Source organism: Macrotis lagotis, chromosome 1, assembly GCF_037893015.1.
Source record: "Macrotis lagotis isolate mMagLag1 chromosome 1, bilby.v1.9.chrom.fasta, whole genome shotgun sequence".
NCBI lineage: Eukaryota > Metazoa > Chordata > Mammalia > Peramelemorphia > Peramelidae > Macrotis > Macrotis lagotis.
In genome coordinates, this window is record NC_133658.1 from 108719258 (window position 1) to 108746264 (window position 27007).

At 33.6% G+C, this 27007-nt stretch overlaps 1 protein-coding gene across 1 annotated transcript in view; it reads left to right on the forward strand.

Moving 5' to 3' along the window:
* Positions 1-555: 555 nt before the first annotated feature.
* ACYP2 (acylphosphatase 2) overlaps positions 556-27007 on the forward strand; it is a 228501-nt gene continuing 202049 nt past the window's right edge. The window contains exons 1-2 of the mRNA XM_074206211.1: positions 556-692; positions 23145-23161. Of these exons, the coding sequence (XP_074062312.1) occupies positions 635-692; positions 23145-23161 (75 nt within the window). The 5' untranslated portion in view covers positions 556-634. The remainder of the gene's footprint in view (positions 693-23144; positions 23162-27007) is intronic.

Consider the following 27007-nt stretch of genomic DNA (forward strand, 5'->3'; position numbering starts at 1 on the left):
CCAAGGCCACACAGCTAGGTCAGCGTGGCCCAGGTCCTCCTGACTCCTGGGCCGCCCGGTCCCCATTCTTAACCCCAAGATCCTTGTCAGTAGGGGTCATTTTAGCATGAGTTGTTAGGGAATTGCAACCTTATTGAATGGGAGTTATAATTCTACATTTTAAAATACGAAGAATACACACTAACAGGTTGTATTCACCCGTTAGAATTTTGTCTTCCGAAAAGCTTTTCCTAACTTTACCCTCTTGGACCAGAGGCAACACTTTGCTTGAACTTGTTTCTTTGTTTACCGTAGTTACCAAGTGTATCTTTTTAAATTCCATGACCTTTGGCTTTTCGGGGTATATTTCCCGGCATTCTACGGATAATGGAGGTTTGATGCGTTTGAATCCTGTTAATAAAACGAAGCAGCGGGGGCCGCCTCGGTGCCTTACGCTCGTTGCCCTCCTCGCGCAGCAGGCGCCGCCCGGCCGCTCCGCTTTTCCCGGAAGCGTTGCCCGCGCCGTCCCGTCCCCGACCGGCCGCAGGGGGCGCGCGGGAGCACGGGCCGGGCCGGCGGCTCCCCTCCTCCCCTCCCCTTCCTGCCGGCCTCAGTGTCCCGGCTCCTGCCGCGGCATCTCGGACGGGCCGCCGCCATGTCGAGCGCCAGGACCCTCAAGTCTGTGGACTACGAGGTGTTCGGCAGAGTGCAGGGTAGGACGCCCGCGCCTTCTCCCTCAGCCGCGCCTCTGCCCTGGCAGCGGGCAAGGTCACAGTCCGAGGAGCGAGGGGGAGGGGAGGGGGTGCGCGGAGAAGATGCCCGTCAAGGGGAGCCCCGCCGCGTCCGCGCCGCGAGGGGCCCAGGACGCATGCGCAGGGCGCGGGCGCGCCCCTCCCCCGGGAGGGCAGAGACGGGGGGAGGGGAAGAGGAGTGGGGGAGGGGAGAGAAAAAGGGAAGAGGAGGAGAGAGGAAGATAGTGGTGTGGGGGAGACAGGGCAGATACTTGGGGGTCGGGGGAGAGAAGGGAGAGAAGATGGTGTGGACACCGAAGTGGACAAAGGGATTGTTTCATTTTTTCCTCTTCATTTGAGGTATGGGGCCCTTGATTTTTCTGGTTCCTCCTTGTTAAGGACAGAGACTGCAAAGACCTAAATAGCTCAGTGAAGTGTATTCAGCAAAATCTAAAAATGGCCCTTGGGAGAGAGCTTTTAAAACACTGCCCTCTGAAAACCTGAGCCCTTCGGATGAATTACTCCTGTGTCTTCAAGGGAGAGAGTTGGTGGTGTTAAAGATTTTTTTTTCTTTTTTCTTTTTTTAGCATACTTTTGGGTAGCACCATATGAGAAACAAGAGTCTTGAAATAGGCTGAGGTCTTTTTTTGGGGGGGAGGGCTATATAGCTGCTGCTTGGGCGTTATGTTAAAGAGCTTTTTGTACACTATCAATATTTTATTCACTCTATGACAGTCATTTATCAAGCAGCTGCTATGTTCAAATTGCTGTGCTGGGTGCTAGGAGAGTTACAAAGATATGTTTTATACATTAAGATATATCTTTTATTCCATATAATACAAGGAATTGTGAAAGATTTAAGGTTTTAGTATTGCTTTCATAATCCATTTTGGAGCATATGAGAACCTGGGTACAATTTTGGGTATGGCAAAAATCTTTTTGGTTTGTTTCCCCACATCCAAGGACATTCTAGGAATACTATTGGCTGTCTTGTTTCCCTGTAAGGCCTCTTAGACCTTCCTGCAAAGGGCCTTCAGCTCCCCTGCAAGCGCTCAGGCTAATAATGACCTTATACATGGAAAAGGTTTTATTTTAAACTACAAAAACCCCCCAGAAAATAGTAGTAACATAGCCACACAACCTTTATCCCTGGTATTTGTTTTTCCCTTCTGCCCATTTCAATATCAGCGAATTCATAGAAGAGAAACTTGGCTTTCCTGAAGAGCAAAATATAAGTTCGTGGTGAAAAAAAATAAATCTTATGGATAGAATTTTTTAGATTTTTTAATTTTTAAAATAAATCTTAATTAATTTTTTTAATATTGACTCCAGAATTTCTCTCATTATCTCTCCAGAAATCCATCTCATATATCTCAATATTATTATTATAAAAGAAAAGAGGAAGAAGAAACAAAAAAATCAGTTCAACCAAAAATACATTTAAAAAGTTTGAAAATATATGCAATATTGCCACACCTGTGGACTTTTCCTCTACTTCAGTAGAGTGGTGTTGATTGTCTTACATCTCTTCTTTGGAGCCATACTTGTTCATGATAATTTTGTAACTATGAAAATAATTTTTAAAAACATATTGCTGTTTTTTGTTTTTATATTCATATCTAAATAGCTGTCTCTCCTACAAAGAAAACTTTTCTTTGTAGCGGATTTAAAGACAAAACAAAACAAAATTGTTCAGAAAAATCATCCCATTAGACAATGTCTGATAGCATATGCAATATTCCATTGCTTTAGGCCCCTTTCCACTGGAGCCTATAATTGACACCATTTTGCCTTTCCCCTTCCCTCCACTTCCATAATGTCTACAACTCAGTATCAGTGAAAGAAATGACCATCCATATTGTGGCTTTTTACTTCCTTTCACCTCTGTTCTGACCTATTCTGCAGTCCTTGATACTACAGATCTCTGTTATGTTTATTCTCTTCCTTTTGGCTTTCATTTTTTTCTACTTGTCAGTTTAGCATTCTTTTCTGTCTGCTTCCTTCTTGGGGTGGGAATAGATAGGCATACTCTGCCTACAGCAATTTTAGTGAAGATTCTGTGTGGCTTGAATTAAACAAATATTTATTAGGTACTTTTTAGATGCATGGGAGGGACTGAGGCCAACACACCAATCTTCTTCCTCTTTTGTCTGTGTTCTGAACTTTGCACTTTAATATATAGTCCAGGAAACTTTCATTCCCGCTTTTCCTCAGCAGTATGGAGGATGTTAGATGAGTAAATAGTGGATGCAGGGAGACGAATTAGATTATTGTAATAGTCCAGGCAAAAGATGATGAGAGATAGAACCAAGAATGTGGGAAGACAAAAGATGAATATATGAAGATATATTGTGGAAATAAAATTGATAAGATACTGATTGTATGAAGAGAAGGAATAGGGAAGAATGAAAGATGTTGCTTAGTTTGAGAATTTGGATGACTGGAAGTCTAGTGGTGTCCCAATAGACAAAAGAAAGTTAGGAAGAGAGAGTTTGAAGGAAAGAGTGAGGTTTGTTTTGAAAGTATTGTACTTGAAATACCTCCAAAATATTCAGTTGGAAATGCTTTCTTTGGTAGTTGGTGATGGTTTGGAGCTAAGGAAAGCCCTCTAACATCTAGATAAAGAGACCTTGGAATTCTTTGCATAGAGGTGATAGTTAAACCTATTTGAGCTGATGAGTTCACCCAATACAGAGAAGTGTATAAAGATATGAGAAAAGATCCCTGTGATAAATTCACGACACAAATAGGATGTGGGACAAGGATGATAATCTTACAGAGGGTATTGAGAAGGACCAACTAGACAGGTAGGAGAACAAAGAAGGGACAGTGTCATGAGTCCAGGCAAGAGTAAGACTAATTGGGAGTATCATATGTTAAAAAAGATTTCAAAAAAGATAAATATTGAGAAAATGGTATTATTGGCAATTAAGTGATTACTGGTAACCTTGTAGAAAACAGTTTTAATTGAGTGATGAGTTTCAGAAACCCAATTGAAAGAGATTGAAAATTATGAGGTGAGAATATGGAAACAAGGAGTAGAGATAGATTCCCCCCCCACACACACACAGAAGTTTGAATGAAGAGGGGAGAGAGAGATAGGGGACAATAGTTTGAGGGATCAAATGAAAGTTTTAAAAGGATAGGTTGATATCTATTTGTAAGCAATAAGAAAAGTCAGTGAATAAGGGGAAAATAAAGATTAAGAAAAACTCTTTGGCCCAGAACTCTCACAGCTGCCCAGAGAGGACAAAGAAAGGCCTAGTAAAGACAGAAATAACTTTTTGTTAGTAACAAATAACTGGAAACTAAGTAGATGCTTATTAACTAGAGAATAGCTAAATAATTATAGTAGACAAATGTGGTAGAATATTAATGTACTATAAAAGACATTAATTATGAAGACATTTGAGTAACATAGACTGAATGATATAGGTAAGTAGTGATATAGGTAACTACAGTAGAATCTTGAAAATGATCTATAGAGTGACTTCAAAATATAAATGGAAGGAATATTAACAGTTACATCAAAAATATTAAAATTGAATGTAATATTAAATTAATTTAAAACTGAAGTATAATTTTAATGACTAAGTCAGCCTTGAATAACATGAATGTACCTCACCTCCTTTTTATTTGTTATATGGGATAGCTTTTTCTGTGAATGTGTATCCCAGTGTATCCTGGGAAATGAAGGTGATATAAAACCAAAACATATCAGTAAATATTTATTTATTTATTTATTTATTTATTTATTTATTTATTTATTTATTTTTTAGGTTTTTGCAAGGCAAATGCGGTTAAGTGGCTTGCCCAAGGCCACACAGCTAGGCAATTATTAAGTGTCTGAGACCGGATTTGAACCCAGGTACTCCTGACTCCAAGGCCAGTGCTTTATCCACTACACCACCTAGCTGCCCCAATATCAGTAAATATTTGAAAGAAAATGTGAGAGGAAATGATCACCTCTTAGGTTAGACAGTTTGATATTTCAGGCCCTTGTTCTTTCTCACATCTGTGTTTCTAACTTTCTCTATTTCTGTGCAGCATTATTCCTCATTATATCTTTCTCATTGTATCTTGTCTCCATGGCATCCATGTTAAAATAATACTTTTACTTCACATAATTGTTGTGGAGAAAATATTTTGTACATCTTAAGGCATTAGGTAAATTATTTGTAGTTATTATTATTTCTCTTTTGAGGAATCTTTATTTTCGTCAAAGTGGGTATTCTTTTTATTTGCACAGATCACAGTCTGTCCATAATTTCTCAGCTTATGAGACAATATGCTAACGCCTTCCTCTAGATTTTTGTTTGTTTGTTTAAGGCATTGGAGTTAAGTGATTTTGCCCATGGTCATACAGCTAAGCAATTAAGTGTCTGAGGCTGGATTTGAACTCAGGTCCTCCTGATTAAAGGGCAGGTGCTCTATCCACTGCGCCACCTAGCTGCCCCTAGATTTCTTAATATTGTATAGATTTCAATCAAATGTGAACAATTCTTTGAATATCCCTCTTTGAAACATAACAAGTTTACTTCCTTTTCCGATACTGTATCTTTCTAGTGATATCCTTTTTTTGATTTCTCCTGTTGGTATATGGACTGCTGTTTGCCTGTTATTTCCCTCTTCCTTCTTTTACATGCAAAAACAAGTGTCAACATACAGTTCTAAAATCTTGAGTTCCAAATTCTCTCCCTTCTTCCTACCCCACTCTCCCTCATTGTGGAAGCATGTTAGTTGATATGGGTCATGAAGAACATTAATCATATTGTTAAAGTGAACATAACCCCCCCCCCAAAAAAAAAGAATACTGAAGACAAATAAAGTGAAAAAGAGCATGCTTCATCTATATTCAGACACCATCAGCTCTGTCTCTGAGATGGATAGTATTCTTTATCATAAGCCCTTCAGGATTCACTTGGGTCTGAGAAAAGGTAGGTCATTCACATCTGATCATCCTGCAATATTGCTGTTTCTTTACATTTCATTTGTTCACTGTTCCATGGACTTTTTTATTGTCTACAACTTTATGTCTTTGAAGAATGTATTATTCCATGACCAGACCATACAGCATCTTAGAAAAACATTGATGGAGATTATGAATTACATGACCAACAAAGACACCCAAACATTTTCTCCATTCCCTCCTAACTCTCAAAAACTCACCAAAAGAGGAATTATGAGTCCAGGTTAAAAGAAAAAATAAAGCTTTTATGACAAAAAGACTGTCTTCAATAGCCAAGGTACCAAGAAGTCTAACGATAATATTCTTATGAAATAACAGAAAAGAAATTGAATCTGTAATGTATACTCTCACAACATACCTCCTTCCTCATCCATCAGCCCTCATTTATCCATCAGCCCTCATATTCTGGCAGAATATCAGCAAAGACGCTGCTACAGTTTTTGTTGGTAGACTATGTGGTCTTTTCACATCTTTTTGTGGTAACAAGTGGCAGATTGAACTGCTCACCCATTTTCTTTCTTTCTTTTTTTTTTTTTTTTTGCTTTGGTTTTTAGGTTTTTTTGCAAGGCCAATGGGGTTAAGTGGCTTGCTGAAGGCCACACAGCTAGGTAATTATTAAGTGTCTGAGACCCGATTTGAACCCAGGTACTCCTGATTCCAGGGCCGGTGCTTTATCCACTGCGCCATCTAGCCGCTCCATGCTCACCCATTTTCAAAGAAGGGCAAGGTATAGAAAGCTGGGGGGACTTGTCCTGCCTGGAATTGCAGCACTTAACTACAGAACTAAAGAATAGAGGAAACTGGGGTGGTGTGCCAGACCTGAAGGAAAGGGACTGTTTTCTATTTGGAATCATTCTGTTCTCCTGGATTTCACTTTAATGCTGAAGCCAGGGAAAAAATGAATTCTCCAATATGGGAGGAAGGAGAAAATTTTGGGATCCAGCTCCCAGGGCTTCTACTATTTAAGAGGAAGTAACAATAGAGAAATCAAGGAGGAAAAAGACACTCCATATTAAGGGAAAAAAGCTCAGTTAAAAAACCTGAGCACAATAAGGGGTGGCTAGGTGGCACAGTGGATAGAGCACCGGCCCTGGAGTCAGGAGTACCTGAGTTCAAATTTGGTCTCAGACACTTAATAATTACCTAGCTGTGTGACCTTGGGCAAGCCACTTAACCCCATTGGCCTTGCAAAAACCTAAAAACCAAAAACAAACAAACAAACAACAACAACAACAACAAAAAACCTGAGCATAAGCAGAAAATTCAGTAGGGGAAAAATTTAAAATAGAAGGGATGGTAAATATAAGGATTATTAGTTAAATGACTGCATGTGTTTCTAAATAAATGTTGCAAAAAAAAGACATTTGAATCAATTTGATGAGACAGAATCATGACTTTATCTACTGTGCCAGTCAATTATCTTTATTTTAATATAAAGGAAAAGAAATTCTAAGGAGAAGAATATTCTGGATCTACCTGAAACCATAGAAGAGAATGGAGTAATATATATTCCAAGAATTAAAGGAGCTCAAGATGTAATCCAAAATGATAAATTCTGCAAATCTGTTGCTAATACCAATGAAAAAAATTTTCAGTTAGGGTGAAATTTAAAGAATCCCTTAACCCCACCCCCAACACATGAGTAGTTTATTTGACTTGCAAAACTTCAATGAATAGAAACATGAGAAAAGTAAGTAAATATAATTTCCAGAGAAAGTACAATAATAAAATAATTATTCTATCTTTAGAGAACTGAAAGGGGGGGGAATAAGTTAGAGAAAAACATGCACAGGATAAAAAAAAAAGAAATAACAGGGACCATATAGAAATTTCTTTGTAAAAGTATAAAAACTGAAAGTAATTATATAAATGTAAGTAATGTACAAAGAATTAGAAGAATGAAGGTAGAGGAACAGGCCGGAAACATTAGACTCACAATTTATTTCATCCTACGTACAGGTGAATCAATGTCATTAATTTGAATAAACTTCAGAATAGAAAGATGCTCAAAAGAGGAGTGGGAATTTAGAAGATAAAGGAAAATGAGTGATGAACCCTAATTGAGTCAAGTGGTAAACAATGAAAGAAAAATAAATCCTATAGTCTTTCAATTAGAAGAGCAGCTATAGAAGAATGAGTGAGGAGGCAAAGGAAGAGAAAGAGTTTTTAAATCAGTGGGTTGCAGAAAGATAGATTAAACAAACTGAAAAGACAGCATTATCTTAAACCAGGGCTATCCTGGTTTAAAACCCAGCCCGCCTGAGGGTTTTAATTTTCACAAGTGAAAAAATAAAATAATTTGCATGGAATATGTATTAGATTTTTAATTTTTAATTATATTACTCTGAAATTAAAAATAATAATCTCATTGATGTTAATCTTCTTTGGTGTTTTTAAGCAGTAGTATTGTCGAACAGTATCTCACTGAATTTTCAATCTGTGCAATGTAAACTAGCATTATACCTTTATACTTTGTGTTGTCACTTGGTTATTTTTTTTTCATACTTCGAGCCTTTGCCTGTCATATTGATAACACTTGTTCCCTCAATTTCTAAGAAGTTAAAAGTACCATGACTTTTCATGGTGCTTGCTAAACCTAACTAAGGTAAAACTACAAATTAACTATTATTTCAGTGGACTGTATTTTTTATTCTGGATTTAACCTCAAATAATTATTTTACTTTAAAATGGTCCAAAGATAACTTAAGGTTGGACAGTGTTTTCTTAAACAATCAAGAGAACAAAAAAATTCTTTATTTAAAATAAAAAGTAACACTAGAAACACAAATGGAGGAAATCCAATAAGACAAAAGTAAGGGATTAGATGAGAAGTAAAACTCCACAAATTATTCGTTACAAGAAACAGACCTAAAAAGCTAAAGATGCTTTCAACTTCAAAATTGAGAGGCTGAAATGTTTACTTTGCATCAGTGATATCTAAAAAAAAAAAGCAAGTTTCAATCATGCCATCAGATAATGCAAAAACAAAAATTCACAACATAAAGATTAATTATATTTCTCTGAAAGAAGCCATAGACAACAAACTAATGTCAGTATTCAAATATGTTACAAATGCTCTAATACCTAAATTCATAAAGGAAATTAACTGAATTATAAAAATTCAATGATAGTACAATAATAGTAGGAGACTAATTATCTCTTGTTTAGATGTGAACAAATCTAACTGGTAAAAAGAAAAGTATAGAATTTAATAAATTTCTGTGGAAAACTACTAAAAGATTTATGATATTATCAGAATGTGATTGCTAAACAATATATAGTTTTCCTTTCTACATGGTGACTTCTCATCCTGGTTTTGATATATTGTGGGTCAGCATAAGAAGTTAAATGGGAAATTTTGGGGATTTTTGGAAGTGCCACAAACAACCTACGAAGGCCAGCAGATGACACAGAAAAAGTTTAGAAACTCAGAAATGCATAAAATACATGTGTAGTATTATTTGATATCAACATTTTTCCTTTAATACCATAATAATTCTCACTTCTTTGGTACTAAACGAAAGCTAAAAAACTTTTACTTCATATAAAATTCTGTCATATTACAACAGTTGATCCAAGGATCATTCATTATGATCAAGATGAATTTTTACCAGGGATGCAAAGATGAGTCATGGTTAAGAAACCAATAAAAAAAATCATCTTAAAAACAAAAACAGCCAAAACAACATGATTATTTCAATAAACGCATAAAAAGCCTCTGATATAATACAATACTTATGCTAAACCTTCACTATGTAGCTATACAGGGATCTTTTAAAAGTATCATTAAAAAGTGACTATATAAAATGAAAACAAAATACATGAAATGGGAATATACTAGAAGACTTCTTACTAAATACAGGAGTAAAGCAAGGATGTCTACACTCCTACTGTTATTTCATGTTTTAGAAAGAACCAATAGAAAAAGAAATACTAATTGCTAAAAATAGCAATAAAAGAAGAGAAAGAAATTAAGATTAAAGATAGGCAAAGAGGAGATAAAACTCCCTTTTTCTGACATAGTGTTTTACTTAGACTAATGATTAATGCAACAGTTTCAGTAGAAGCAGGCTATAAGATAAACCTCAAAATAAAATCAACAGTATTTCTATGTAAGAGGAAATCCTATTGAAAATAACTACAAAATTCATAAAAATTTGAGGGGGTCATCTTCAAAGCACATAAAATTCATCCATAGATTCAGTTAGAGAGTGCTTCTGAAAAAAAAATACCTTAAATACCTGAAATATTCATTGTCAATTCCTGGGCCAATATAATAAAAATGACAGTCCTTTCAAAGTTAATTTATAGTATTAATGTTAAAACAATAAAACTATCAAATAGAGATTTTACAGAACTTGTTAAAAATAACAATTCATTTGGAGGAACAAAAGATTTAGATTATCAAGGGGAATATGAGCAGCTAGGTGGCACAGTCAATGGCTCACCAGTTCTGGAGGCAGGAGGATCTGAGTTCAAACCCTACACTTGACACTTACTTGCTATGTCATCCTAACCCTAATTGCCTTGCTTCCTCTCCAAAAGTAAGGATAATGGGGGAATTATACTTCCAGAATTCAAACTTAATTATAAAATAGCACTTGTCAAAGTAATTTGGTTTTGGTTCAAAGTAGAGATGAAGATCAATGGAACTCAGAAATTAGGGAACTCATAATATTCTTTAAATCTGAAAGTATAAATTACTTCAGAAAGAGCCCCCCTTTTAATAAGATAATTAAATATGTAATGCAAGATAATTAGATAATAATATGAAATAGATAATTAGAAAGTAATACAATAGAAATTTGTCTTAGACTAACTTCTTATACTATATTTCAAATAAATTCAAAATGAGTGCATGACCTTAATCTAATATTATTAATAATAATAGTACTCTAAAAATTAGAAAATAAATAGATCATTTGTCTTTGACAGCTATGGGTAGGATACATATTCTTAACCAAATAAGAGATAGAAGCAAATTATAATATATAAATAAATAACTTTGATGGCATGAAATTGAGAAACTTCTGCAGAAATAAAATTAATACATTTAGAATAACAAGGGAAGCAGTGAATTAGGGGAAAAAAATCTTTCTGTCACATGTCTCAGATGAGGGTTTGGCAAAATGACAAACTATTCCCAAATAGGTAAGTGGTTAAAGGATATAAACAGTTTTCAAAAGAATTTCAGATTAGTAATAGTCATATAAATGAATGCTCCAAATGAATGCAAATCAAAACAATCCTGAGATTTGACCTTATATTTAGTAAATTTGCAAAGGTTACACTTTCAGATATATTTTTTTTGGTAGTAAAAAAGGATAATTTCCTATTTCAATAAAACCCTTCTGTGTAAAGAAGCAAAATAAGTCAACACATTGCCTATTTTAGATAACATTTACTCATTTGATACCCATTGCTTCTTGCTATGAGGTCAAAAGACTTGAACTTAATTGCCAGCTAAGCTACTTACTAGCTATGTGACCTTGGGCATTCACTTCACTTCTTTCAGCCTCAGTTTCCTCACCTTCAAATTGATGGAGATTGACTTCTGAGATCCCTTTTAGATTTATATTTCTGAATTTGACAAAAGAAGATCATCCATAAATCCTTCACAGTTAGTTTTGAAATGTGATTTTGTACTTATAGATTGTTTTATATTTGTATTTTACATTTTCCTCCCTCAACCAAAGATCTACTTTATTGTATTTTTGCATAGAAATGACCCTAGATTCTTTTTTCTTTTTTAAGCAATGTGTAGAATTTATTATTTATTTTTCATTTTAAAATTATGTTTTATTACATTTTAAGTTTCCTGCTTAATTAGACTATGCATACTTCTGATTATTAGATTTTTTTCTGGCGGCAGATAGTATCTTCTTTCTTAAGTCCTTTGTAGCCAATTTGAGTATTTATAATAATCAAAATTATCCATTTTGCTTTTCATAAGGTTCTTTATCTTTTGTCATAAACTGCTCCCCTTTCTATACATCTGACAGATAAATTATTCCTTATTTTTCCAGTTGACTTATGATACCACCTTTTGTGTCTAAATTCTGTCCCCATTTCACCCATATCTTGGTTATAGGGTGTGAGATACTTTTCTAAACCTAGTTTCTGCTATACTATTTTCCAAGATGACCTTGAATTCTTAAAAGATATACCTCTGTAATACAAGCTTTGGCAGGTACTCCTAAATTGAAAGAGATTTAAGTATAATCCAGTAATAGGGTTGTGTCTTCTGACAAGACTGTCTAAATATAGGCAGAGTTTACATGTAGGCTACTAGTGGGTTTGTTATTAAATGATAAATTCTTTAACCATTGTAATTTATCAAGAAAAAATATAGACTAATGAAAGGGACTCAAAACCATTTAATCAAACTCCTAACTAAAAAAAAAATTCTCTAAAGCATGCTCAACTGGTAGTAAGAAGGGGGGACTCCTGCATCTCAAGAGAGCCTGTTCTACTGCAATGAATTAATTTTTTTTTAATAAGACAATAGGGATTAAGTGACTTGCCTAGGGTCACATAGCTAGTAAATGTCAAGTGTCTGAGATCAAACTTGAACTCAGGTCCTCCTGACTCCAAGACTTGTGCTTTATCCATTGCGCCACTCACCTACCTTGATTACTTTAATTCTTAAAAAATTTATCCTTTATATTAAGTCAAAGTTGACCCCTCCGCAGATTATTGCTCAATTTGTCTTCAGGACTAAGCTGAACGTGTTACTCTTTCACTTGAAGGTCTTTCAAATATTTAAAGATAGCTAACATATCTCCCATAATTTATCTCTTCTCTAGGAAAAATTCCTTTAATAGATTCTTGTATGATATTGGTCTTTAGTCTTCCCACAATCCTAGGCACCTTACTCCTGGTACTCTCTGATTTATTAATGACTTTCCTAAACTGTGATGCCCAGAACTGAACCTAATACAACCCAAAGAGGAAAGAGTATAAGTAAGACTTAATTGTCTTTTTTTTGTTCTGGGCAGTTTGCCTCTCAATGTAGGCCAAAATCATCTGACTGATTTTGGCTGCCAGATGCTATACAGTAGTGCTCAGTTCTCTGCATTTGGATTCCTTTCTACACAACTTGGCTCTTCTCCATCGCACCGGGTAAAGGATGTAGATGGTGTTAAGAATGCCATTTTTCTGTACTGCATATAAACATTAACTATTGTTAACCCAAATGACAGATCAGCAAGTCAGTATACTCATAGAATTGAATTTTCATATTGATCATCCTAGAAATAAAACCATAAGATATAAGGATGGCCCACAGATTCTTACTAGTGAGATAAAAGAGTTGGTAAAATTTATTACTATAGGTATTGTAAGGGCAATAAAAAAATCTCCTTTTATATTTATGTTATCTTTCATCATGTATGTTTGGCACGTACTCAAGGAATATAATAAAGATAATAGCATAATTGCAAGATGTGTAGCAGCAACTGTTGCAGAAAATGAATAAATTCCACAAAGGTTTTATTTAATAAGATTCCCCCAAACCAAATCAACATATTCCTTGGTACTTGAAGACTTCTGTGAAAAGATTGACATAGGGGAGTAATTTGGCAAGTATGTTAGAAAATTTGGATCCCACCTGAAAAGTGGAAAAAGTCAAAGACTATTCAGAAGCTTCATACTGTACGTTGTCAGAGCATTTGTCAAGAGAGGTGGAGGATATGTGGAATAGTATTGAACAGCATTTTTAAAAATGAAATTTCCTATGTCTTAAATAGGAAATGGATAGATTCTAATGTAGAAATTATTTTAGAATCATCCATAGAATAAGCAGATTTGAAGTCATCAGCAAATTAGAAGAAACTGTATAGGTGAAGATTTGACAGTACAAATAACTTCAATTCCAACTTGACCTATTAAAATAAGCTATTAACTTTGACAAAGGAGATTGGCCAAAAGAAAATAATAATAGTAATGACTCACATTTATATAGCTTTTTATGGTTTTCATAGCACTCTGCAAAGTAGTGATATAGATTAATGATAATAATGGCTTCTTACAGAAGTTCTAGCTCATATAAAGCTGACACCATAATGAGAAAACCCAAAGATCTCGGAAACCACCTTAGGCAGCAAACATTTGCTCTCCTTGCTAAATGGAAAGCTCTGGCAGCTAACACCTGATGTAGTAAAAAAAAAAAAAAGAAAAGAATCCATCTTTGTGAAACACTGTGGGAAGACAGCAGAAAATTTTAAGTGCTATTGTCCCATAAACAAAATGGAACATATTATTTAGCAAACTTAGGTATAGGTGAATAATTTTTGAATAGGCAAGAGATAGAGAGCAAACAGGTATGAAATGGATAATTTTGATCACATTAAATTAAGAACTTTTTGGACATTTAAAACAAATGTTACTGAGATCAGAAGGAAAGTAGAAAATTTGGGAGAAAATTTTATAGACAGTTTCTCAGATAAAGGTCTCATATGTGAAATATATAAAGAACTTTGTTAAATCTGTAAGAATACAAATCATTCCCCAATTGATAAATGTTCAAAAGAAATAAACAGGCAATTTCCAATAAAGAAATCAATTTTAGTCATATAAAAAACTCACCAAATCATTCATTAGAGAAATGCAAATTAAAACAACATTGAAATATCATTTTATAGCTATCAGACTGGCTAAAATGTTGGAGCAGATATGGAAAAAATGGGAAACTCGGTGGAATTGTGAACTGATCCAATCATTTTGGAGGACACTCTGGAATTATATCAAAAGAGTTATTAAACTTCTATATCCTTTGAAAAGCAATACCACTACTAGGTCTATTTCTAAAGATGATTAGGGGAAAAAAGTAAAGAACATATACATATATACACACATAGATATACACACATATGTATATATACATATTCTAAAATGTTTAGAGCAACTCTCTGTTGTAGCAGAGAACTTGAAATTTCAGGGATTCCCATCAATTGGGAAATGGTTGAACAAATTGTGGTATATGATTGTGATAGACTGCTTTAAGAAATGATAAGCTCAGTGATTTTAGAAAAACATGGAAAAACTTGCACAAAACCATGAAGAATGAAATGAGCAGAACCATGTATGTAGGATGTATACAGTAACAGTAATATTAAGAATGACTTTGAGTTATTAATAAGTCATTTTGACTACTATAAATGTCCAAAATAACTATAAAGGACATATAAATAAAGACTATCTGTGTCCAAAAACAAAAAGAACCAATGAAGTAGATGTAGAATAATTTTACATATACTCATATACACACCCCCATTGTATCTTATGTTTGCCATCTCTAAGGTGGGGGAGGGGAAGAGGGAAGAAAAAAAGAAATTTACATGATAACTTCATTATATATTTGAAAGGAATAGCAAAGTGTACATAAGAGATTTGCAGTTTCATGTGCAGTCATCTTTTTTTATTGTACTGTATTTTGGAAATGCTTGTTTGAATTCATAAATTAAAAATAAAATAAATGTGTGGGGGAAAAAAAGAAGTGAAGGAGAATTTGAACTTGAAAAAAGCTTACCATGAGATATGGTTAAGCAAGATTGATCCAAGGAAATTTGTGCATAATACTGGAAGGACTTCAATTAGGTAGAAAATGAAATTGAAAGAAGACTCTTGCAGTCTAGTTTCATCATCAACAACGGTGAACCATTTAAATTCATCACCCTTACAGCTAATATACTAAATGAAGAAATGGAAATGGCACTAAAACAGATGAAGTTGGATTAAATCAAGTGCCAACAGTAGAGATTTCTGCTAGAAAAGACATAATTTTGGGGGCAGCTAGGTGGCGCAGTGGATAAAGCACTGGCCCTGGAGTCAGGAGTACCTGGGTTCAAATCCGACCTCATACACTTAATAATTACCTAGCTGTGTGGCCTTGGGCAAGCCACTTAACCCCATTTGCCTTGCAAAAAAAAAACACCTTAAAAAAACATAATTTTGAAAGCATTGAGGGGTTGATTTTTAAGAGACATTTCAAAGAGATGAAAATATAAAAGACTAGAAAAGATCAGACAGTATTATTACCTAGAAAGCTATTGAGAAAACACTAGCAGCTATTGACCCACTTGCATACTTTTTTGTCTCTTAACTATGAGAATTTGCTAAATGTGTCTCTCAAGGATATCTAAAGTATGAGAAGAAAAAATAAAGTATGAGAATAGAATAGTCAACCTTCAACAATGCTATTTTATGGAAGATCAGAACTTCAGTCACACAATTGACTAAAAGGTCTAGAAAAAACAAGAGCCTGCAAGATTTTTTAATGATAACAATTTTTACTTTGATATCTTCAACAAAATATGGTTCATATATAGGCTGATAGATGTGATTGCAAAAATAGTTTTCTTCAGTGACCCTCTGGTTATCAATAAAGTGAGAAATAAATAGGGATGAGTGTGTTCATTAATGTTTTGGAATATGTTTTGTGGAGAGACCAAATGCAGAAGGGATTCCTTATATATCAGAGGTAGTCCATATGCTCTTGTTTATTCATGACATTCAGATAATATCCAATGACTGTCTGTGTCCCTGATAATGACATTCTGTCTGATAGAAAGTTCATTAGGCTAATTTATCAGTATTTTCAACAATCTCTGCAAATGAATAGTGCACTGACTGGATTCAAAATTTAATGAGATGGGAAGAGTAAACAGGACTGTATGAATAGAAATTGTGCTCCTTTGTCAAGAACTAAAAACTATTCTGACACACTATTTTTAAACACTAATATTCTCCCAGGAATGCTGTATAGCTATGAATCATGGAGTATCTATTTCCTCTAGGATCAAATATAAATTCTTCCATTTAGTAACTAAAGCTTGTCACAATATGGCCCTGAATCTAGCATTAGATATTTCTTTCATCCATGTACTCTGTGGTCCAGTCATATTAGCTTGCTTGCTGTTATATAAATATGATACTCCATTTCTCATCTTTTCCCTATTCCTGTAGTACTCTTTCTCTCATTATATCATCTTTTAAACTCTGATTTTTCTTGAGACTGAACTTAAATGTCCCTTTTCATCTGAATCCTTTTTTGATCTCTCCCACTACTAGTGCCTACCTTCCCTGAACTACCCTTCATTTCATATATATTCTGAACATAATTGCATATTATGAAAAAAATTATACTGTGTTTTAGACACAAATCTTTTAAAGACATTAATTCTAAGCACTTCTTAGAGAAAATTAAAAGGACTTAAAGAAATCCATTCTGTCTTTCAAAAGTGCTCTATCCAAATTATTTTCTAGCTAAAATTTATAGAGTTTAAGATCAAAGATGAATTCCACAACCAAGATCAAAGAGGAACAGAGTCAAGGCAATAGTTCTAATTCATCAAATAGAAAAAGTATACACTTGATTTTTAGTGTACCATGAAAAGTCATTTCCCCCAAACTGTTCATTCTCTATAATTCTTATAAGAATTCTCCTTTCTTCTTGGTCAAAGGTCAAGTGAAGAGATTGTTTTATTATTTGAATAAATATGTCCCATTTTAGGTGTCAATATTCTCAAATATTAGCAGACCTTTTATATGTCTCTTTTCCAAAACTATAGTGCAAGAAACTTGTGTACATAGAATGTAACACCATCTAGATAAAATATAAACCATGAAGCAAAATTATTACCACTCTAATGCAATTAATACAGTTGAATATATCTCTATCTACAGAGAAAACCATTCCATGATTGTATCTCTCAGTTTTGTCTTTCTTTTCTGATTACAATAGAGAATAATTACTTTAATCTTATAAAGCTATAAAATGTGCTGTCATTACTGCCTATAACAAAGATTATCCTAATTTAATTGCTCCTTTAGAAGATTGCTTCCTTCATGATACCTTCTTTCTCATTAATTTTTAGTCTCTCCCTGCCTACTGCAGCCTTCCCCACTGTTTATAAGCATAGATATTCTTTGTGTATTTATTTTAGGCACAGTTGCTTTTTTAAATACTCTAGTGTTTTATATTTTCCTTATTGTATTTTTAGTGTAACTTAAAGATTAGACTGTCAATTTAAGCTACTTTTAAGTTATTTTTCCCATTACATTCTGATTAACTAGAATGATTTTTACAAATTACATAATTGTATTTGTATTGTTTCAGTTTTTCACTTTCTTTATAAAACTTAATACTTTGCAATCGGGTGATCAGAGGTGAAACTTCTGGATTTACTAAATTTTACAATCTCTGTCTCTCCTTTTCCTCTCTTCTAATATTTTTGATTTGCTTTTCTATAACTTGCCAACTTCATAGGTTGTCCTATTCATTTTAGTTGACTTTGCTTTTAATATACTAGGCAATTAAATTCTGTCAAATCATTCAGAGAAACTCACTGAGATCCAGCAGATATTTTTATTTTCTCTCCAAAAAAAGAAATATGATGTTAAAATTTTTTTGCCTTTCTCCCTTAAAGCACAACTCTTCTTAAGGAGATTTTAGTAAAGAAGAATTCCCCTTCATGTTGGAGAAAAGAGAAAAAAGTTAAAAGGACAATACCTACAGGATTGGTTTCATAAGCTTCTGAAAATTTCAAAAAACAGTTTAAGAGGGTCTTCTCTGCTTTTGAATTCCCTGGAGATATAAATTTATAAACCAGTTATTTTTGTTTTTAGGAATTAAACACTTTTTTGTGGAACAAATATCAGCCCAGACACATAATAAAAACAAATATTTTATTGCAAAAAACTATTCACATACCACCCCCCCAATCTATTGAGCAGACTCTTATTTTAGATTAAAGGATCTTTCTTCTGAGAAACTTTAGCTTGAAATACCAATTCAATTTGTCTAAGAATGTACAAGTTTCATTCTTGAAGTAATTGAGATATAAACATGCCTTTTCTGGAACAGTTGTATTTTTATATGCTCCATTCCTTACTCTGTGACCCTCTCCATCTTTTTCCAAAGTTGAACTCCCCAATTTGTCCTAATTTATATTGTGGAGGACCTGTTCTCAAAGCCCACCAAACCTATAAAAGAACCTACTTCCATGCCTGTCCACCTGGGGATCTACAGGAGAAACATAATTTTTTATTTCACTGGCCATTGGGAGCCAGGTTTAATCTTCATCCATAAAACAGGCAATCTCGTCTTGTTTCTATAACCCTTATTGTTGCTGCATTTTTATAGTCCTTCATTCAGGCACAAAGGAATCTCTATCTTTAGATGCCTCATTTCTTATGCTAAAGGACTCCCTGACCTTCGATTACTATTTGGGTGCTGAAGCCAGCCTGTTCTGATACTGGCAAATGCTACAAATCATAATTTAACTTATTCTTTTGTTTATTTGTCTAGATTTAAGAAAGGAATGGAGGAAATATTAATAATGCAGGTTAAACTTAAAGATGTTTCTTGTGTGCACTTTTTTCCCCAGACAGCCAAATGTTAGACATTTACCACCATACCTCTGAATACTCTCTTATTAGTAATGGAAGGCTGGAAAAAAGCAAACAAACAAAACAAACAAAACACAACAAAAATAAGAAAAGAAAAACAACCCCCCTTCTCCAAAACCCTACCACTAATGAAACTCAATTGAATGCTCGTCCAACTGCGAACACAGCTTTAGACTTATTGGTCAACAGTATCCTGGCCTCAGCCACAATCTGAATGGTTTTTGCAGCTTATTGCTGCCCAAATGTCTCTTATTCCAGCTCTGCTGGATTTTTTTCAGCAACTTCTAATTTTTTTACTGTGACCTTACTCATTACTTATCTACTACATATCTAAATTCAGAATAAATCCACATACACAAATGAATAGTATGGGGTGATTATGAATCGAAACATGAACAAATATTTCTTTGTGTGTCTGACAGACTTAACCCTTTCTTAATTGGTCTGATTCTGAGAGACTATATAAAGAATAAATCTAGATTACTATATCCTTTTAAAAAAACCCTTAAATGAATAAAATCTTCCTATAGGAATTCAAAAGATTCCTTACCTCTATGGAGTTAGCCATGAAAATATTTCAGAGCAAAAGGTCCAAAGTCATGTTGGTTTTTGTCAAGTAAGACATATCTCAATCCAAAGGCACCACTTAACTATGGAAGAAAATTTCTATACTCTGTGTTTGAGGAATAAATCTGCCAGAGACAAATTTTTTAATGAAAAAATTCAGAGCATCTCTGCTTAGAGAGAAAAATCAAAAGGATAGAATTTAGATTGCTTTTAAAAATCCCTCTACTTGGGGTGGCTAGAGGTGGCGCAGTGGATAGAGCACTGATGCTGGAGTCAGGAGTACCTGAGTTCAAATCTGACCTCAGACACTTAATAATTACCTAGCCGTGTGGCCTTGGGCAAGCCGCTTAACTCCATTTTCCTTGCAAAAAAAAAACCCTAAAAAAAATCCCTCTACCCCAGTATTTTTAAGTTATAGTAATTAGGACTTAAGAACAACGACAAATTCCAAATCAATATAAAACAGGGACAGAAGGAGGGGCTGGAAAGTCTAGGCAAGAATTCTGTTTATCAAATAGTAATATTCACTAAATTGACATAAGGTAGTTCAGTGCATATAATGTAGGGCATGGAATCAGGAAAACCTGAGTTCAAATCTGGTCTTAGACATTTACTTGCTGTATGACCCTGGATAAATTACTTAATCCTGTTTGCCATGATATACTCATCTGTGAAATGAACTGGAAAAGGGTATGGAAAATCATTCTATTATCTTTTCAAAGGAAACTCCAAATGGGGGGCATGAAGAGATGTCCACGACAGAAACAACTGAATAAAATTGGCACACTCTGGAGAATCATTTTCCTAAAGACATTTCATCTCTCTTTAACCACTTCCTTTAATGGGTCTCTTTTCTACTTGTCAAAAGTCAATTCAAGAGAACATATTAATTGAATCAGTCAGACCTATTCTGTCTTTTAGTCTGATCATTAGTCATTTCCTAATCTGATCAGACTTCCCCCTTTAGAACAAGGGATGTAGAACAAGAAATCCTCAGATTTCTTGGGGATCCATGGATAGATTAGAAGGGACCTTAGAAGACATCCAGCCCAACTCCCTCATTTTGCAAATGAGGAAGCTGACCCTCATAGAGGTTAAAGAACTTGCCCAATGTCACACAATTCTTAAGTGACAGAGCTGAAATTTAGGGCTAGCTCGAGTGTTCCTAGAGGCTGATATACACATGGTTCACTAGAGTCACAAAACTATGAAACAGTGCAGTCCTCGATCCCATTGTGTTCTATGTTTTTTATCTCCCAGAGACCACAGGGGAAATTAACTTTTAATATATTCAGCATGGACAGCCTTCAACCTTCTGAGAGATAATAGCACATGGGAATAGCAAGTAATTCCCCAGGCAACACAGTTCAGCTCCACAAACTCCAAAAGAGTATTGAAATTTTGATTTCTGTCTCTGACTGTTCTGTAAGCTGTTCTTAACTCTTCAAAAAACTTAGTCTAATGGTGGAGACGATATGGGAAAAATTATCTACCAATAAACTACATACAGGATAAATTGAAAATACTAGAACAATTATAATTAAAAGAGATAGGAAAAAGTTTCTTGTAGAAGATGAGATTTAAGCTGGAACTTGAAAGAAGTCAGGGAAGCCAGGAAATAGAGGTGAAGAAAGGGAACATTGAGGTATAGGAGATAAGCAGTGAAAAATGTCCAATGTTGCAAGATGACACTTCTTATATGAAGAACAGCAAGGAGGTCAGCATCATAAACTCTCAGAGTCCATGAAGGGAGGGAGGAATGTGTGCAAAATGTAACATGACTGTAAAGGAAGGGAAGGCAGATTATGCATAACCTGGGCTTTGAACACCAAATTGATTTTATATTTAATTATTGTGATGTCAGGGAGCCACCATAGAGCAGATGGTTTCTCTGTCACATAGTGAGTAAATGGTTTAAAGGAGAGCTGTGGGATTCATAAATGTCAGAAGAGCCTGGATGTTATATTAGTAACCCTACTGATGTATATGTATGACTAAAAGGGTCAGTTTTATATAATCTAAAACAGAAAAAATGAGATTTTCACAGCAGTTGAAATTTGCTCTAATACTGAGGTCTCAATAACAGCTACTCGTGTCTATTTTTTTTAAATCTATTTTACCATTTTTTTAAAAAAATTGAGTTCCAAATTCTCTCCCTCCCTCTTAACCTTCCCCCACCACTTGGGAAGGCAAACAATATGATAGCTATTATATATGTGTTATGTAAAACATTTTTGCATATTATCCAAAACCCAACAACAATACAAAGGAAGAAACATAAAGTAAAAAAAAAAGATTATTCAGTATGCTTTTCAATTTTCTTTGGAAGTTGTATTTTTGATTTGGAATTATCTTTGATTATTTTATTGATCAGAGTATCTATGTCTTCACAGCTCATCGTTGTTAACAATATTGCTGTTACTATGTTCAATGTTCCCTTGGTTCAATTTTTGGAAACCATACCCCTTATTATACTCAATTTTGTTTCTCTTTGGTCAGAGTTCCAAATTGTACTCCAGAATGTTTGAACCATTTCACAATTCCACTAGCAGTGTGTTAGTGTACCTATTTTTCCACATCCCTTCCAGGATTTATCATTTTCCTTTTATGTCATATTAGCTAATCTGCTATAAGGTATGAGGTGATACTTCAGAGTTGTTTTAATTTGTACTATCTAATTTGACTATTGATAGCTTTCATTTCCTCTGAAAGCTTCATGGTCATGTCCTTTGACAATCTATTAATTAGATAATGACTGACTTATTTTTATAAATTTGGTTCAGTTCTTTATACAATTGAAAAATGAGGCTGTTCTAAGGGAATTTGATATATTTTTTTGTCCCATTTAACTTTTTTTCTTTGAAATTTTGATAGCCTTGGTTTTTTGTTTGAGCAAAATCTTTCAAATTTCATATAATCAAAATTATTCATGCTATTTCCTGTGATTTTGTTTCTTGTTTTTATCATAGTTATGTATCTTGTTAATAAACATATATGCTTAACTGGTTGCAGAGTTTATAGAAATATATATTTCAAATGAAAATTTTTACTCTACTTAGTCATTGGAATATAGGGAGCATAATCTGACGATAAATGAATTTTACTAGAAGTGTTTTGTGCCTTTTTATTAACATCTTTCTTTTTTATATAGATCATATGGGATGTGTTGTTTACCACTTAAAAAAAACCTTAGGATCAAACATTAGTATTCTATCTTAAAGCTATCTTCCCTTTCTGTTTTCATATTTAAAAGAATCATATATAATTTGAATAATTAAACAATAGCCATATTCTAATGAATATTACCAGTTTTTTATAATTGACTCAAGTAAAATATGTAATTTAAGAAATTTTAGTTAATTTGTTAGCAAGTCAATTTAATCAAAATATCATTAAAAACTAAATAAACTACATCTGTATAGTTAAAAATGGTAACATTCTGTTACGGTAAGATAAACTGATTTTTTAAATCTTTTTTTTCCTAACAGGTGTCTGCTTCAGAATGGTAAGTCAGTTCACAGTCTGGTTTCCCCTCCCTCTTTTTAAAAATATTAATGGAACATTATAGTTTTCTATTAGTGTTTAAAGTCAGAATGTTTCAGAATGCTTCATTGACAGTCTGTAATATTTAAGTGATATGCTTTGTTTCAGGATTATTCTCATTACACATAAATATAGAATATTAAGATTAAAATAGTCTCTTCAAAATAATTTTTCTCCTCAGTTTTACTGTAATTTAGAAACATTAAAATATTCTCAACAGTAACAAATGTGAGCATTAGTTATCTTTCAAGAATGTGAATTTCAGGATGTCCTTCTTTATACTTGTGACTAATTCTCTCTTTTTAAAATTTTTTTAGTTTTTTTTTTTTTTTTGCAAGGCATTGGGGTTAAGTGGCTTGCACAGGGCCACACAGCTAGGTAATTATTTAGTGTCTGAGGTCAGATTTGAACTCAGGTACTCCTGACTCCAGGGCCGGTGCTCTATTCATTGTGCCACCTAGCTGACTCCAACTAATTCTCTTTTAAAAATGTAGTTTTGAATGCCAAACATGAAATGTGGCTTTTTTCACTTCGACTAGATATGCAGTAGAAGTGGTATAAGATCACTGAGGAAAGAAATAAACCCTCTGAATAAAGGCATGACTCCTCCAAAATTAAGAATAATGTTATATAGAACTGGAATTCCCATCTCTTCTAGAGTTGGATTGTAGTATTCTGTTGTTTGAGTCACACACTTTCAAAAAGTCCTGTATTTTTTAAATAAGATATATATTACATAGAATTTTAGATAAGATATATTACATAGATATACAATATACATATTTCATAATATTTTGTGTATGCATTTATGTTTATAGATACATGTGTATAATTTTATTATTTTACTTAATTTTTATTAATCTTAATTTTTTATTTTTAAATGAAAACATCAGGTGTGAATATTTGCAAACAAGAATAATATAGAAAGGAGCATTGTACAAGAAAATGTGAATATTGTGTTTAGCTTGGTTTTGAAGTATATATTAAATTTATTATGTGAATATTGCGTTTAGCTTGGTTTTGAAGTATATATTAAATTTATTGTGATAGTATCAACCCTGTCCTGCTTCTCTGTGTCCCCTTCTGAAATTCTTTATACTCTCTTATGTGTATTTTTAAACCACTATGATTATATACCCTCTTCTCCCAAATAAAAGTCATCTCTTGTAACCATATAATATAGTTAAACAAAATAATGCCTCATTCTTTAATCTTGCATTGAACTACTATCAAAACATAAAATGATTTCAGTAGGATGGTTTTATTGTCTTTCATAAAATTTCACTCCTTTTGATTTTTCTACAACTTGTGGTTGATACATAGCCTATAGCTATTTCCATGGTAATTTTTTTGGATACATTTTGTTGAAATCTTCAATATGAGTTTATCAAGTATCCTTCAAAATGATAATTATTCTTGTCTTTGGAAATACTTTATATTCCTGTCAAAGGAAAACATGTGAAACATCTTTCCACTTATCTGCTATTTCCTTCTTCCAATTTCTGATTTTCTGAATTTCTAATGATAATGTCAAGATTGAGAACAATTCAGTAATTTCAGTAGTATGTCCATTCATTGTTCAGTTATTTCAATCATGTGCAACTCTTTGTCCATTTGAAGTTTTATTAGCAAAGCTACTAAAGTGGTATTTCCTTCTCCACTTCATTTTACAGATGAAGAAACTGAGGCAAACAGGGTTAATGACTTGTCCAGGGTCACACAGCTAGCAAATGTCTGAGTCTGGTTTTGAACTCATGAAGATGAATTTTCCTTATTCCAGGTCTAACACAGTGACAACTAGCTGCCTCATGTCTACCTACTGATCATTTACATTTAAAATACCGGCAGCCAATCTGCCTAATTTTTTTCTATAAGAATATCATTTAAGACTTGCCAAATGAATTGCCAAAATCTTAATAAACTACATCTGTAATAAAGAGATTACAAATGTTTGTCTTTGAAACAGGATTTTTTTTAAAAAAATTAACTTTAATATTAGAATAAAACTTAACATTCCCTTTAGTTCTGCCTCAGTGAAGACAGAGAGCAAACATGGCCACTATTTTCATATTTAGAGCTAAAGATACTTATTTTTCATTCTTTCCTGTAGGCTGAATAATTCTAGTTTTTAAACTTATTCTCATAACTACTATTTTTCAGTATATAGATATTTAAATAGTAAAAACGAGGGGTGAAGTATTAATGTCCAGGTCCCTTTTATAACTTTTGTCTCTAGTTAGAAAGTAGTGAACTTTTGCCCCTATTTAAACATCAGAAGAAGCTATTCAAATGTTATTATAAAGTTATGGTTCTTTTAAATATTAGATATCGAGGCAAAAATATTAGATATACTATATGGAAATCAATCTTTATCTGGTTTGTCTTGGAAGTATAATTGATTTCTACTTAAACTTAATTTGAGGGAATTTAGGGGAATTAACATTCAGATCCTATAAAACAAAATATTGTTTGGAATAAATTTTGACTTAGTTGTTTGTTGTCTTGTTTTTTCTAAGCACCCTTAAGCTCTTTAGAAATATTTTATCTTTCCTCTTATGTGTATTATTCTAGAGAAATGTTTATTGAATTCACTTGAATATTGTATTCTTATTCCATTTATCCAGTTTTCTTTTCTTGTTTGTATGATTTCTTTTCTGCATGCTAACAACTGCCATAGAAGGTGTTTAATAATTTTAGGCATTCAATAATTTTTTAAAAAGGGGTCAGGAAGAAGATGAAGCACCAACATAGAAGATAAATTTAATGTGGTGGTATTTCTGGAATCAAGATAGGACAGATTTTCAAATAAGAGAGCCTGGTTAGCAATGTAAGAAGATATAAAATGTTTAAAGAAGATGAAGACCATTGGATTTTGTGATTAGGAGGTCATTAGTGACCTTTGCTAAAGCCATTTCAGAAAAGTGATGGATGTGAACTCTAATAAGAAGTAAATGAAGAAAGTAGTCAGGAAGTGGAAGGTGTATGAATTTTTTTTCAAGCATTTTGATAGTAAAGGGAGAAAGAGAGATATATGGAATAAGGTCCTGAGAGAGGAAAAAGGGAATAGGATCATCAGCCTTTCACCATCCTCTCCTTTTCCTAAAGTATCCAAAATTCTCATACTTCCTAAGTTTCTATTATCAGAAAATAAATTTATTAAATTAAATAAAATTAATGTATTAGGGATTTTTTTAAAAATCACATTTCAAAAAAGTAGATAGTTTTCTGAGTCATATGACTAGCAAGATTTTTCACTTTCTATAGTATTCTTTAAATTTCTAGCCCTCAAAAAAGAAAAAAAAGGGAAAAAGGAATTATGTTTTCTCGTGGAACATAATTACAGCTAAGTTCACAAACTTAAAAAGGCAGAACCCCAACCAGTTAAAGTCTTTATAGATTGACACTGGAGAACTCTAATCCTCAAAGTGATCTTGAACATCCTTCCCCTTTTTTTAGTACCTAGTGCCAACTGTGGGGTCCTTTTTTCCATTTTCCATATCTGTTGGAACCCTGTCATTCTCATTTCCTGGGACAAAATGATTGGAGAGGGCAATTTGGTGAATTGGAACTCTCTTATTCTGAGAGAACATTGTGCCTCCATGGGTAGCATTTTTCCCTAGGAGAAGGGAAATATGAGTTTTTAAGGGTTTGTACCTAGAATATTGGGAGAGGGGCATGAATTCAAGTATTAAATGATATAGCCATTGAGAAATAGAATGATAATGAGGAGATAAGATATGATTTGAGATATAAGGTAATGACTATGACATGGAAGTGCTTCTCTGAAATTGTGAAAGTGTGAGAATGA